This window comes from Mustelus asterias, chromosome 26, assembly GCF_964213995.1.
Source record: "Mustelus asterias chromosome 26, sMusAst1.hap1.1, whole genome shotgun sequence".
Lineage (NCBI taxonomy): Eukaryota > Metazoa > Chordata > Chondrichthyes > Carcharhiniformes > Triakidae > Mustelus > Mustelus asterias.
This window is the reverse complement of record NC_135826.1, coordinates 42,274,586-42,290,622: the sequence shown is the minus strand read 5'-3', so window position 1 is coordinate 42,290,622 and position 16,037 is coordinate 42,274,586. Positions and strand designations below refer to the sequence as shown.

General features: G+C 47.0%; 1 protein-coding gene across 1 annotated transcript in view; it reads left to right on the top strand.

The window, feature by feature from the left end:
- The first annotated feature begins 242 nt into the window (after positions 1–242).
- The window catches only part of cilp2 (cartilage intermediate layer protein 2), a 55,302-nt gene continuing 39,507 nt past the window's right edge, over positions 243–16,037 (top strand). The window contains exons 1-2 of the mRNA XM_078198552.1: positions 243–321; positions 11,956–12,057. Coding sequence (XP_078054678.1) covers positions 252–321; positions 11,956–12,057 — 172 coding nt within the window. The 5' untranslated portion in view covers positions 243–251. The remainder of the gene's footprint in view (positions 322–11,955; positions 12,058–16,037) is intronic.

Sequence of the window (16,037 nt, the reverse complement as noted above, 5' to 3'; positions counted from 1 at the left end):
TCCTCCAACATGCCAGGCTGAGGAATGTAGACTGATAGCTCGGACCAATCAAGTGAACTGGACACAGCAATATAAATACAGGCGGCTCAGCTCCGCTGCCTGCTCAGCGCACACACAGCTCCAGCAGCCTCAGCGCTCTGCACGACCAGCCAGCTACACCTCACCTTGAAAAGTTCTTACCCTTTATTTCTTTCGCCGGAAAATCAGTACACAAAGCCAGTGAGAGCAAGGTGACAGCAGACGAGGCGAGCATGCAGCTGGGAAGAGTTTGTCTGCTCCTCACCCTCCTTATCTATGAACAGCAGCCTGTTTCAGCTGAAGGTAAGAAACTTTAAAATACAACTTATGAACTGATTAAGTTTCTCGGAGTGGTGTTCCTCTGCACTGATTGGCCCTTTAAGGAGATCCGAGATATCGTGGACCGATTGCAAGTAACACTTGGGGAAAAACATTTGGTCATTGCCATTTCATCCTTACATCCGAGATCTGATGTTGCAGTTTTATGAATAATGTTTTCAATGTTTATCAATGCTGCTTTCTCAATCCCTGTCATTCCTTCGGCAAGTTCCCTGTCCTGATGGGATCATATCATTTTCCCTTCGAATCCCGACCGTCAAAACTGATTCAGAAATTCCAGTATTTTCTCTCCTTGGTGGATGTTTGGAATGGCTTTGATCTGGTTGTTGAGGAGGTCATTCTCTTGGGAAGAGGTAGACACAAACACTAGGAGGTTTTCCTAGTGGTTTCCCATTCTGGGTTATCTTTGTTAAGGGTGCTACTGGACTCAGTGACCTTGGGCTAGGTGCGGGGGGGCGGGGGCGGGGGGGGGGGGGGGGGCGCGGTGTCGGTGCCCAAAATGCCTGCATGTTGAGTGAGGACAGGGTTTGACTTTTCTGCATGCTTCTTCCAGAATCAAATAGCCGGGCAGTGCCTGGGACATAAGGGCACACCAGTAACCAGCACTTGGGTGTGGTGGCAGCTTCCGCCAGTGGAATCTGCACTGAGCAGGACTTGGGTCTAAACTAACACATGCTGTGTGCACCTTGTGCTACTCTATCCAGGGCTAGGCTGTCCAGGGGCTGAATGAGAGAAAACAAACAGAACTGGACTGACACCAGACAGTGGCAACACCAAAAAATGGACTTGATTGACTGAGCTATAGCAGCGATGATGTGGAGATGCCGGCGTTGGACTGGGGTGGGCACAATAAGAAATCTCACAACACCAGGTTAATGTCCAACAGGTTTATTTGGAATCACAAGCTTTCGGAGCACTGCTCCTTCTGACTCACCTGATTTATTTGATTCTAAACAAACCTATTGGACTTTAACCTGGTGTTGTGAGACTTCTTATTGATTGAGTGAGGAAGACTAAGGGTAACCATTCGAGTTAATGGATACGCATCATGAGAAACTAAGCATGAATGGTGGAGCCCGTACAATTTGGGATTGTGCAGCTATTGAAATACTTTTTGATGTGTCGTCACTTGCAGGGAAACTGCAGGCAATCTGCGCACAGCAGCTCCCACAAACAGCGACTTCATAATGACCACAGCATCTATTTTAATGGTGTTGATTTAGGGATAAATGTGAGCCATTACAACAGGGAGATCTCCCCTGCTCTACAAATAGTGCAATGGAATCTTTCTGATCCACCTGAGAGGGCAGACAGGGCCTGCACCTCCAACAGTGCAGCACTGTAAAGTAAAGTTTATTTATTAGTCACAAGTAAGGCTTACATTAACACTGCAATGAAGTTACCGTGAAATTCCCCTAGTCGCCAAAGTCCGGCACCTGTTCAGGTCAATGCACCCTAACCAGCATGTCTTTCAGAATATGGGAAGAAACTGGAGCACCTGGAGGAAACGTGGAGAACGTGCAAACTGGGAGTGCCAGCCTGGATTGTGTGCTCAAAGCCTCTGGAGTGGGGCTTGAACCCCACAACCATTTTGATTCCAAAGCAAAAGCCTTGCCCACTGGGCCACAGCTGACATCTAAAGGGAAAGCGGGATGGAAATATTTTGAGGTTCTACTTTCCACTGTGCAGTGCCAGCCTCTGAACATTTTGATGTAGGCTAGCACGGTGGCACAGTGGTTAGCATTGCTGCCTCACAGCGCCAGGGACCCGGGTTTGATTCCCGGCTTTGGTCACTGTCTGCGCGGAGTCTGCACATTCTCCCCATGTCTGCGTGGGTTTCCTCCGGCTGCTCCGGTTTCCTCCCACAGTCTGAAAGACGTGCTGGTTAAGCGCATTAACCCGAACAGGCACCGGAGTGTGGCGACTAGAGGATTTTCACAGTAACTTCATTGCAGTGTCACACTAATAAATAAATTTTTAAACGTTAATTGGTTCAAATTTCCTGAAATAGATGCAGGAAAACAATTCTTGATTCATTAGAGTCCCTCTCCGCCCACTGTGTGTTTCCAGCTTTTCCTGATCCTATTTATTTACTTATTAGTCACAAATAGGCTTACATTAACACTGCAATGAAGTTACTGTGAAAATCCCCTAGTCGCCACATTCCGGCGTCTGTTCGGGTACACTGAGGGAGAATTTAGCATGGCCAATGCACCTAATTAGCAGGTCTTTCAGACTGTGGGAGGAAACCTGAGCATCAGGAGGAAACCCACGCAGACACAGGGAGAATGTTCAGACTTTGCACAGACAATGACCCAAGATGGAAATTGAACCTAGGTCTCTGGCGCTATGAGGCAGCAGTGCTAACCACTATGCCACCGTGCCGCCCAAGTAAAGAACGAACAGCAATTTGCAATTCCACAGCACATCCAGACCCCCTTGAAGGTTTTTTACAGCCAAAGGAAGTAATTTGCAAAGTGCAGTCACTGTTGTAAAGTAGGAAATGCAGCGGCCAACTTGTGCACAGCAAGATCCCACATGAGATAATGACCAGATCATTCAGAATGAATGCAGATTATTAACCATTCGGAGCTCTGTGTATGCTACTGATGTCAAGGATCCCTGAGCATTCAAAAGATTTATGTTCCAGGAGGGTGACTTTGCACAGTAATTCTCAACCCGTTTTGACATCATTTTGAGGTTAATCTTCTCGTGTGACAGCTACAATCTTAAATGGTTCGTGTTTAAAATGGGCAGTCAGTCATATCAATCAAAGAGTGACAACTATTGGTGTTCATTTCAAATTTCAGCTCTGTTTATTTTGACAGAAAGTGTTGTAAAGTCTTAATGTTTACTCACTAATTCACAGCCGACTTAAGTAAAACCCAAAGTAAGAATCTCCAGCATAATCGTACTGCCCGTTCACGCTCCCACTGCAGAGAAATCGGAGAATTTGGCAACTCTGTTCACTGCGGTGGGACAGGAAAATCCAGCTGGAGTGAAGGGTGGTTAGATTCCAGTCCTCCTTTAATTACAACTACTCTTCAAAATGACTTAATTGGCTGAAAAATGCTTTGCGGCATCCTGTGGTTATGATAAATGCTTTATTAATGCAAGTCTTTCTCCTTTTTACCGTGCTTGTGCGTTGAAGCCAGGTCTGTCCTGTGAGGAAAATCGGTTAGGATTATATTCACTGGAGTTTAGAAGAGCGAGAGGGGAAACTTATAAAATTCTAACAGGGTTAGACAGGGCAGATTCAGAAAGAATGCTCCCAATAGTGGGGGGAGGGGGGGGGGGGTGTCCAGAACTAGGGGTCATAGTTTGAGGATAAGGGCTAAACCATTTAGAACTGAGGTGAGGAGAAATTTCTTCACCCAGAGGGTGGTGAATGTGTGGAATTCACTCCCACAGAAAGTAGTTGAGGCCAAAACATTGTGTGATTTCAAGAAGAAATTAGATATCGCTCTTGGGGCTAAAGGGATCAAGGGATATGGGGGGAAGGGGGGATCAGGATATTGATTTTAATGATAAGCCATGATCAAAATAAATGGCAGTGCAGGCTCAAAGGGCCGAATGGCCTATCCCTGCGTCTAGTTTCTATCTGCTCTGAGCATGGTAGGCTTCTGCAGAAAATGCAGATGTATGGGATTGGGGGTGATCTAGGAAATTGGATCAGGAATTGGCTAGCGGATAGGAAACAGAGGGTGGTGGTTGATAGTAAATATTCATCATGGAGTGCGGTTACAAGTGGTGTACCTCAGGGATCTGTTTTGGGGCCACTGCTGTTTGTAATATTTATTAATGATCTGGATGAGGGTATAGTTGGGTGGATTAGCAAATTTGCTGATGACACCAAAGTCGGTGGTGTGGTAGACAGTGAGGAAGGGTGTCGTAGTTTGCAGGAAGACTTAGACAGGTTGCAAAGTTGGGCCGAGAGGTGGCGGATGGAGTTTAATGCGGAGAAGTGTGAGGTAATTCACTTTGGTAGGAATAACAGATGTGTTGAGTATAGGGCTAACGGGAGGACTTTGAATAGTGTGGAGGAGCAGAGGGATCTAGGTGTATGTGTGCATAGATCCCTGAAAGTTGGGAATCAAGTAGATAAGGTTGTTAAGAAGGCATATGGTGTCTTGGCGTTTATTGGTAGGGGGATTGAATTTAGGAGTCGTAGCGTTATGTTGCAACTGTACACAACTCTGGTGCGGCCGCACTTGGAGTACTGTGTGCAGTTCTGGTCCCCACATTACAGGAAGGATGTGGAGGCTTTGGAGAGGGTGCAGAGGAGGTTTACCAGGATGTTGCCTGGTATGGAGGGGAGATCCTATGAGGAGAGGCTGAGGGATTTGGGATTGTTTTCGCTGGAAAGGCGGCGGCTAAGAGGGGATCTTATTGAAACATATAAGATGATTAGAGGTTTAGATAGGGTGGATAGTGATAGCCTTTTTCCTCTGATGGAGAAATCCAGCACGAGGGGGCATGGCTTTAAATTGAGGGGGGGTAGTTATAGAACCGATGTCAGGGGTAGGTTCTTTACCCAGAGGGTGGTGAGGGATTGGAATGCCCTGCCAGCATCAGTAGTAAATGCGCCTAGTTTGGGGGCGTTTAAGAGATCCGTAGATAGGTTCATGGACGAAAAGAAATTGGTTTAGGTTGGAGGGTCACAGTTTTTTTTTTTAACTGGTCGGTGCAACATCGTGGGCCGAAGGGCCTGTTCTGCGCTGTAATGTTCTATGTTCTATGTTCTATGTTCTATGTTTGTACTGGGCACTGGCTGCTGTTTAAAAACAGCTACCGGTCACAGCAAAGCTGGTAGCAAGTGGGCAAAAGATCACGTACAGAGAAGGAATATTCTATAATACAGTGAAGTACGCATGGTGTGACCATGTTATCCCAGTGTATACAGGTTAATCACCCTTGCAGGAGCACAATTCACTCTTAAGTGGCAGGGGTGGGGCACTGTGAGCTTTTCTAAAAATGGTTTTTGTATTTTCATGAAGTTTCTGGGATCCTTGGGAAGTTAAGGTCATTCCTCTGAGGCAGAAGAGAAGACAGACAAGAGATGGCTCACGGCACTGATGAGGGGATGGTGGAAGTTCTGAAAATCCCAGGGTCTGGTTATCTGCTTGGACACATCTTTAGACGGTGAATTGGAATCTTTTACCTCCCCCACCCCCCCCCACTTCAATCACAGAATCATAGAATCTACACTGCAGAAGGAGGCCATTTGGCCCATCGTGTCTGCACCAAAAACAATCCCACCCAGGTCCTATCCCTGCAACCCCACGTATCTACCCTCCTAGTCCCCCTGACACTAAGGGGCAATTTAGCATGGCCAATCAACCTAGCCCGCATATCTTTGGAGTGTGGGAGGAAACCAGAGCACCCGGAGGAAACCCCACGCAGACACGGGGAGAATGTGCAGACTCCACACAGATAGTGACCCAAGCCAGGAATCAAACCCAGGTCCCTGGCACTGTGAGGCAGCAGTGCTAACCACTGTCCTTAGAGATGACAAATCTCCTTTGAAATGCAATCGGAGGAGCAGAGGAATTAAAAAGCTGGGATCAGTAAAAGTGATTGTGATTCTCATACATACTCCAACCAGTTTACCAATAGGGAAGGAAACCTACTGCCCTTATCCAGTAAGATCCTCTAAGTGGCTCCAGTCCAAGGCTCACATGGTTGACTCTTAACTAGCCTCTGGGGGAGGCCTAGCATGCCCCCAGTTTCAAAATATTGCAACAAAGACTTGTAGAGAGAGGTTTCAAGGAAGCCTAACGCCTCTTGTCGGGAAATGGCTGAAGCGTTGCTAGCCAGAGGGCAGAGGCTCAGGGTGATTGAAGAACCAGAGGCAATATGAGGAAAAACCTTGCATAACAATTGAATGACAGAATTGTTACAATGCAGAAGGAGTTCATTCAGCCCATCATTTCTGCACCAGCTCTCCAAATGTGTAATGTCTTAGTGTCGTTTTCCTGTTTTCTCACTGGAATCCTGCATATTCATCCTTTTAAAATAATAATCTAATTCCTGTTTTGAATGTTTCCATTGAACCTGCCTCCATCACGCTCTGAGTTCATTCCAGGCCCTAGCCATTCACAGTACAAAGAATTTTTCTTGCATATCCCTTTGCTTCTTCTGCCAATTACTTTAAATCTGTGCCCTCTTGTCCTTGGTCATTTCACCAGTGGGAAGAGTTTCTCCCTATCTACTCTGCTCAGATCCTTCATAATTTTGGATGCCTCGACCAAATCTCTTCTCTGCCTTCTTTTCACCAAGGAAAACAGTCCAAGCTTCTCCAATATATCTTCATAATTGAAGTTCTTCATTCCAGGAATCATTCTTGTGCATCTTTTCTGCACTCCCTCCAATGCCTTTACATCCTTCCTCAAGCGCAGTGCTCAGAGCTGTACACAAAACTCCAGCTGAGGTCAGAGCAGCCTCTTATACAATTTCAACGTGACCTCCTTGCTCTTGTTCTCCATGCCCCATTAATAAACCTTGGAGACTCTGTTTCATTAACCCTTCTCTTAACCAGTCCTGCCATTTTCAATGGCTTATGCACATATTTGCCGAGCGTCCTCTTTAGTTGTACCCTTTACTTTATATTGTCTCCCCATGTCCTTCTCTCAAATATTTCCGCTTTGAACTTCAATTGCCACCTATCTGCCTATTCCACTGTCCTTTTGAAGTTCTGCAATATCCTCCTCGCAGATCATAATACTTCCCGAGTTTCACATCATTGGAAAATTTAACATTGTGTGCAGTGCACCAAGCTCCAGGTCATTAATATATATCAGGAGGAAGGGTCCCAGCACTGACCCCCGGGAACTCCACTACAAACCAGCCTGAAAACATCCATTAACTACTGCTTTCTGTATCCTATTACTGAGTTAACTTTGTGTCCATGTTGCTACTGTCCCTTTTATTCTGTGAGCTATAACTTTGTTGATGAGTCTGTGTGTGGCATTGTATCAAATGCCTCTTGAAAGTCCATGTACACCACATCAACTGCATTGCCCTCATCAATCCTCCCCGTTACCTCGTCAAAAAGCTCCAGCAAGTTAGTTCAACCAGATTTGCCCTTAAGAAATCCATGTTGGCTTTCCTTAATTAACCCTCAATTGTACATGTGACTATTAATTTTGTCCTGAGTTATTGTTTTTAGGAGTTTTCCCACCACTGAAGTCTAACTGACCAGTCTGCAGTTGCCGGAATAAATGGGTGCTTTTCTGGTTGGCAGATGGTAACTAGTGGCGTGCCGCAGGGATCGGTACTGGGGCCTCAACTATTTACCATTTATATAGATGATCTGGAGGAGGGGACTGAGTGTAGGGTAACAAAGTTTGCGGACAACACAAAGATAAGTGGAAAAGTGAATCGTGTGGAGGGCGTAGAAGGTCTGCAGAGAGATTTGGACAGGCTGACTGAGTGGGCGAGGATCTGGCAGATGGAGTATAACGTTGACAAATGCGAGGTTATTCACTTTGGAAGAAATAATAGCAAATTGGATTATTATCTGAATGGAAAAAAATTTACAACATGCTACTGTGCAAAGGGACTTGGGGGTCCTTGTGCACGAGACGCAAAAACCCAGTCTGCAGGTGCAACAGGTGATCAAGAAGGCAAATGGGATGTTGGCCTATATCGCAAGGGGGATAGAATATAAAAGCAGAGATGTCTTGCTGCATTTGTACAGGGCATTGGTGAGGCCGCAGCTGGAATACTGTGTGCAGTATTGGTCCCCTTATTTGCGGAAGGATATATTGGCCTTGGAGGGAGTGCAGAGAAGGTTCATCAGGTTGATACCAGAGATGAGGGGTGTTGATTATGAGGAGAGACTGAGCAGATTGGGTTTGTACTCATTGGAATTTAGAAGGCTGAGGGGGGATCTTATAGAGACCTATAAGATAATGAAGGGGCTGGATAGGGTAGAGGTGGAAAGATTCTTTCCACTTAGGAAGGAAACTAGAACTAGAGGGCACAGCCTCAAAATAAAGGGGGGTCAGTTTAGAACAGAGTTGAGGAGGAACTTCTTCTCTCAGAGGGTGGTGAATCTCTGGAATTCTCTGCCCACTGAAGTGGTGGAGGCTACCTCGTTGAATATGTTTAAATCACGGATAGATGGATTCCTGATCGGTAAGGGAATTAGGGGTTATAGGGTTCAGGCGGGTAAGTGGAACTGATCCACTTCAGATCAGCCATGATCTTATTGAATGGCGGGGCAGGCTCGAGGGGCTAGATGGCCTACTCCTTCTCCTATTTATTATGTTCTTATGTTCTTATGCCGGGCTTATGGGCAGCATGGTGGCACAGTGGTTAGCACTGCTGCTTCCCAGTGACTTGGGTCACTGTCTGTGTGGAGTCTGCATGTTCTCCCTGTGTCTGGGTGGGTTTCCTCTGGGTGCTCCAGTTTCCTCCCACAGTCTGAAAGACATGCTGATTAGGTGCATTGGTCCGAACAGGCGCCGGAGTGTGGCAACTAGGGGAATTTCACAGTAACTTCATTGCAGTGTTAATGTAAGCCTTACTTGTGACTAAAAAATAAACTTTACTTTATCTTTACACCCTTTTTTGAACAAGTGGGTAATGTGTGTAATTCTCCAGTCCCGTGGCATCACTCCTGAGTCTAAGGAAAACTGCAACATTATGGTCAGTGCCTCCACAATTTTCACTCTCGTGTCCCTTTGTATCCTTGGAAATTGGTTTGGATTTGGAATACACTGGCTGATAAGATGGAGGACACAGATTCATTAATAACCTTCAATGAAGGGAATTGGATAAATATTTAAGAGAAAACCAGATTGCAAGAATATAGGGAAGTGTTACAAATGGATTTGATCTTGTTTTTAAAAGCTGGTACAGATTTGGTGGGCCAAATGGTCTCCCACTGTGCTGTACTATCCTAAGATTCTATGAACTGTGAGCCTTATCAGGGGCTCCCACATCCTGAGAGTTAATTATCAAAAAATGGCTCAATCCACAGATTAATTCTTGAGATGTTCTGGTTATTACAGTGAATTCAAGGTTATTTCTCATGGTAAAAATATCTAATCATCCAATTCAGGTTAGGTAATGCAACAAAATGTCAGCAGATCATCTGAAAAAAATACGGTGGCACAGTGGTTAGCACTGCTGCCTCACAGCGCCAGGGACCTGGGTTTGATTCCCGCCTTGGGTCACTGTCTGTGTGGAGTTTGCACGTTCTCCCCGTGTCTGCGTGGGTTTCCTCCGGGTGCTCTGGTTTCCTCCCACGTTCTGAAAGACGTGCTGTTTAGGTACATTGACCCGAACAGATGCTGGACTATGGCGACTGGGGGAATTTCACAGTAACTTCATTGCAATGTTAATGTAAGCCTTACTTGTGATACTAATAAGTAAACTTTAAATGACATTGATTTAAGAAGAGTGAACGGTGTTCCTGGCAGCCCAGGGCCACTCAACATTCAGTGGCGAGATAGGAAAAACTGGGGTTGTTCTCCTTGGGGCAGAGAAGGCTGAAGGGAGATTTAATAGGGAGTCAAAATCAGAAGGGTCTTAACCAGTGGACACGAGATTTTGAGTGATTGGTAAAAGAAGCAGAGGGAATTTGAAGAGTTTTATTTTTTTATCCAGTGAGTTGTTTTGATTTGGTATGCGCTGCCTGAAAGGGTGATCAAAGCAGATTCAATTGTAACTTTCCAAAAGGAACTGGATAAATATTTGAAGTGGAAATTGAGCAGGGAAAATGGAATTAATTGGAAGACTCTTTCAAAGAGATGACACCCAATGAAACTAAAGACCTCTTTCTGTACTATTAAGATTCCATGGGCGGGATTTTGGGGCCTCGCTCGGCCCGAAAATCCTGCTTGGTCAGTGGACCTTCCCATTGTCCGCCCCTCGCCCACTCCGATTCCCATGGCGGGCGGGCCGGAAGGACTCTGGCATATGATTCTATTCATTCCGACTTGTACCAAAATTATTACCAACTCACTGGCTTTAAATAGTTCCCGTCCCTAAATATGTCTCTTCTCAATTGTTGACTATTTTGTCTTGCAGCTGCACAGTGTCAGTGTGACAACAGGGCTATAAAATTACAGCAGGTACAGCACGGGGTTAGATACAGAGTAAAGCTCCCTCTACACTGTCCCCATCAAACACTCCCAAGACAGGTACAGCACGGGGTTAGATACAGAGTAAAGCTCCCTCTACACTGTCCCCATCAAACACTCCCAGGGCAGGTACAGCACAGGGTTAGATACAGAGTAAAGCTCCCTCTACACTGTCCCCCATCAAACACTCCCAGGACAGGTACAGCACAGGGTTAGATACAGAGTAAAGCTCTCTCTACACTGTCCCCATCAAACATTCCCAGGGCAGGTACAGCACAGGGTTAGATACAGAGTAAAGCTCCCTCTACACTGTCCCCCATCAAACACTCCCAGGGCAGGTACAGCACGGGGTTAGATACAGAGTAAAGCTCCCTCTACACTGTCCCCCATCAAACACTCCCAGGACAGGTACAGCACAGGGTTTGATACAGAGTAAAGCTCCCTCTACACTGTCCCCATCAAACACTCCCAGGGCAGGTACAGCACAGGGTTAGATACAGAGTAAAGCTCCCTCTACACTGTCCCCCATCAAACACTCCCAGGACAGGTACAGCACAGGGTTAGATACAGAGTAAAGCTCCCTCTACACTGTCCCCATCAAACACTCCCAGGGCAGGTACAGCACAGGGTTAGATACAGAGTAAAGCTCCCTCTACACTGTCCCCATCAAACACTCCCAGGGCAGGTACAGCACAGGGTTAGATACAGAGTAAAGCTCCCTCTACACTGTCCCCATCAAACACTCTCAGGACAGGTACAGCACAGGGTTAGATACAGAGTAAAGCTCCCTCTACACTGTCCCCATCAAACACTCCCAGGGCAGGTACAGCACAGGGTTAGATACAGAGTAAAGCTCCCTCTACACTGTCCCCATCAAACACTCCCAGGACAGGTACAGCACAGGGTTAGATACAGAGTAAAGCTCCCTCTACACTGTCCCCATCAAACACTCCCAGGGCAGGTACAGCATGGGGTTAGATACAGAGTAAAGCTCCCTCTACACTGTCCCCATCAAACACTCCCAGGGCAGGTACAGCATGGGGTTAGATACAGAGTAAAGCTCCCTCTACACTGTCCCCCATCAAACACTCCCAGGGCAGGTACAGCATGGGGTTAGATACAGAGTAAAGCTCCCTCTACACTGTCCCCCATCAAACACTCCCAGGACAGGTACAGCACGGGGTTAGATACAGAGTAAAGCTCCCTCTACACTGTCCCCATCAAACACTCCCAGGACAGGTACAGCACGGGGTTAGATACAGAGTAAAGCTCCCTCCACGTTGTTTCTGTGTATGTACAGCCTCGAGAATTTAAAAGATTCTCTTTCATATTTCAGTTGAGTTCAGAGAATATTTTAAGGCCACCAGCTTGGTAAATGTGCAGAGGTCACAAACACCAAACTGCTGCTGACATTACAAACATCTCTTTCGAGTTTGGAGAAGGCAGTTGATTGGAGGATCTGTTGCATCATTGATGTTGTATTTTAATCAGCTCTTTCCATCCACAGTTTCCACAGCTGCTGAAAAGAATGAGTCCGGAATCCAGAAATGGAAACCGGTCCGGAGGAATCGGAAACCAGGTTACAGTGGGACACAGCATCTGAATCCAGGTAAAGGGAACACACAATGAGGCCCCTTCTCACTTTCTCTCACTGGCATCCTGCCTGATTAGCCATGGGACTTCTCACCTGCCAAAACCAATAGGGTTAAATTCCGAGTGTTGGCAGGAGTGGAGTGGGAATTTAACCATTGGCTTCAACTTATCATAAATCGGGCGGCACGGTAGCACAGTGGTTAGCACTGCTGCTTCACAGCTCCAGGGTCCCGGGTTCAATTCCCGACCCGGGTCACTGTCTGTGTGGAGTTTGCACATTCTCCTCGTGTCTGCGTGGGTTTCCTCCGGGTGCTCCGGTTTCCTCCCACAGTCCAAAGATGTGCGGGTTAGGTTGATTGGCCAGGTTAAAAATTGCCCCTTAGAGTCCTGTGATGCGTAGGTTAGAGGGATTAGCAGGTAAAAATATGTGGGGGTAGGGCCTGGGTGGGATTGTGGTCGGTGCAGACTCGATGGGCCGAATGGTCTCCTTCTGCACTGTAGGGTTTCTATGAAATCAAAATACTGCAGGTGCAGGATATCTGAAACTGAAACAGAAACTGCTGGAAAGACTCAGCATCTGGAGAGAGTTAATCTTTCTAGTCCCAGAACTTGTCAGAACTGAGAACTGTCAGAAATGTAATGCAGCTTTTCATCAGGTGAAAGGCAAAGTGGGGAAAAGGACAAAAGAGAAGATTGGTTGGAGGTTGGAGAGATTAATCTTAATATCTTCACAATTAGGACAGGTACAGCACGGGGTTAGATACAGAGTAAAGCTCCCTCTACACTGTCCCCATCAAACACTCCCAGGACAGGTACAGCACAGGGTTAGATTTGGAGTAAAGCTCCCTCTACACTGTCCCCATCAAACACTCCCAGGACAGGTGCAGCACGGGGTTAGATACAGAGTAAAGCTCCCTCTATCTACACTGTCCCCATCAAACACTCCCAGGACAGGTGCAGCACGGGGTTAGATACAGAGTAAAGCTCCCTCTATCTACACTGTCCCCATCAAACACAGTAAGAAGTTTAACAACACCAGGTTAAAGTCCAGTGGGCGGCACGGTAGCACAGTGGTTAGCACTGCTGCTTCACAGCTCCAGGGACCTGGGTTCGATTCCCGGCTTGGGTCACTGTCTGTGTGGAGTTTGCACATTCTCCTCGTGTTTGCTTGGGTTTCCTCCGGGTGCTCCGGTTTCCTCCCACAGTCCCAAAGATGTGCGGGTTAGGTTAATTGGCCATGCTAAATTGCCCCTTAATGTCCCAGGATACGTAGGTTAGAGGGATTAGCGGGTAAATATGTGGGGATATGGGGATAGGGCCTGGGTGGGATTGCGGCCGGTGCAGACTTGATGGGCCGAATGGCCTCTTTCTGCGCTGTAGGGTTTCTATGATTCTATGTTTATTTGGTAGCTAAAGCCACACAAGCTTTCGGAGCTCCAAGCCCCTTCTTCAGAGAGTGTGTGTGTGTGTGTGAGAGAGAGAGAGAGTGTGTGTGAGAGAGAGTGTGGTTGGTGCTCCGAAAGCTTGTGTGGCTTTTGCTACCAAATAAACCTGTTGGACTTTAACCTGGTGTTGTTAAACTTCTTACTGTGTTTACCCCAGTCCAACACTGGCATCTCCACATCATCAAACACTCCCAGGACAGGTACGGCACGTTAGATACAGAGCAAAGCTCCCTCTACACTGTCCCCATCAAACACTCCCAGGACAGGTACAGCACGGGGTTAGATACAGAGTAAAGCTCCCTCTACACTGTCCCCATCAAACACTCCCAGGACAGGTACAGCACGGGGTTAGATACAGAGTAAAGCTCCCTCTACACTGTCCCCATCAAACACTCCCAGGACAGGTACAGAGCAGGTTGAATTTAGTTACATTGTCAGCAATCAGAAGGAAATTCAAAGTGATTTGATGATCTCTCCCCCACCCATTTCCTACCAGAATTGCTCATTTAGTCTTGGAATGTCAGGTGAAGATTGTCTGAGATTCCTCAGATAGTCGAATAGCTGGTCAATAAAAACTTTGTGTTTAATACAAGTCCCCAGCTGGGAGTCTGTGACTTCAGCAGAGCAAGATGTGAGGCAGAAGAAAGAACGGGACACGGAGGTCACTGAGTGAGGAGGCTGCTTGGGAGATCACTGATTCCCTTTGGTGGTTTTACCTTTAAAAGCGAGGGGCACAGAGTGAAAGCTCAATGACCTATTTCTGCTGACGGGTGGACGAACAGCTGGCATTGTGGGAGCTGTCGATCTGTCCCATCCCCCGGTTTGCAGAGCCTGCTGGATTCTGGCTCGCTCAGCGCTCACCATTCAAAGCTTTATATTCCCCGCCTGTCCCAAACCCCTGACTCCCAGCTCACACACTCCACCCAGCCACACTGCCCAATCCGCACCACCCCTGGGAGGGAACAGTTGAACACATTTTTCGAATGTAACTTAGCGAGAAGCACCAAGTGAATCACACCCACCATCACAGAACTTTCACTGGGGGTTCGCCAAGATAAAATCCCGCAGCTGGGAGCAGAGGTCGGATTTTAAATCTACCCCACACCGAGGGTTAATGACAGCAGCTCTTCATCATTCTGCCTCTCACACCTTCTCCAGACACACCTTTCACTTGTCTCATTATCACTCCCTTTTGGATTGACACCATGAACATTAGAGGGAGCTTTACTCTGTATCTAACTCCGTGCTGTATCTGTCCTGGGAGTGTTTGATGGGGACAGTGTAGAGGGAGCTTTACTCTGTATCTAACTCCGTGCTGTATCTGTCCTGGGAGTGTTTGATGGGGACAGTGTAGAGGGAGCTTTACTCTGTATCTAACGCCGTGCTGTACCTGTCCTGGGAGTGTTTGATGGGGGACAGTGTAGAGGGAGCTTTACTCTGTATCTAACCCCGTGCTGTACTTGTCCTGGGAGTGTTTGATGGGGACAGTGTCGAGGGAGCTTTACTCTGTATCTAACCCCGTGCTGTACCTGTCCTGGGAGTGTTTGAAGGGGACAGTGTAGAGGGAGCTTTACTCTGTACCTAACCCCGTGCTGTACCTGTCCTGGGAGTGTTTGATGGGGACAGTGTAGAGGGAGTTTTACTCTGTACCTAACTCTGTGCTGTACCTGTCCTGGGAGTGTTTGAAGAGGACAGTGTAGAGGGAGCTTTACTCTGTACCTAACCCCGTGCTGTACCTGTCCTGGGAGTGTTTGATGGGGACAGTGTAGAGGGAGCTTTACTCTGTATTTAACCCCGTGCTGTACCTGTCCTGGGAGTGTTTGATGGGGACAGTGTAGAGGGAGCTTTACTCTGTACCTAACCCCGTGCTGTACCTGTCCTGGGAGTGTTTGATGGGGACAGTGTAGAGGGAGTTTTACTCTGTACCTAACTCTGTGCTGTACCTGTCCTGGGAGTGTTTGAAGAGGACAGTGTAGAGGGAGCTTTACTCTGTACCTAACCCCGTGCTGTACCTGTCCTGGGAGTGTTTGATGGGGACAGTGTAGAGGGAGCTTTACTCTGTACCTAACCCCGTGCTGTACCTGTCCTGGGAGTGTTTGATGGGGACAGTGTAGAGGCAGCTTTACTCTGTTGAAAAAAAGAAGGGCGGCATAGACAAGTTGGGCCGAAGGGCCTGTTTCCATGCTGTAAACCTCTATGACTCTATGTATCTAACCTGTCCTGCGAGTGTTTTATAAGTTCCTGATTGTGAAGATATTAAGATTGTCTTCAAAAGATGTTCCTAACTTTCATGAAATTAAAATTCACAAAGTATCTTTAAAAAGATCTAAACCACTGTCTAACCTGTTTCCCTTTGAGAAATTTGCCACTAATCTCTGTGTGACTCTTTGCAGTTCCTTCACCTTTAATGCTCTGTCTCCAGCCCCAAATATTGTTGCCACTCTAGGGTCCTTAATTAATTCTCTTTCTGCTTCAAAAACCCCCTCTACACTGAGCTCTCACTCACCTTAGCTTCTTCTCTCCTTGTTCCTGTCCAATATCTGTCCCCTCT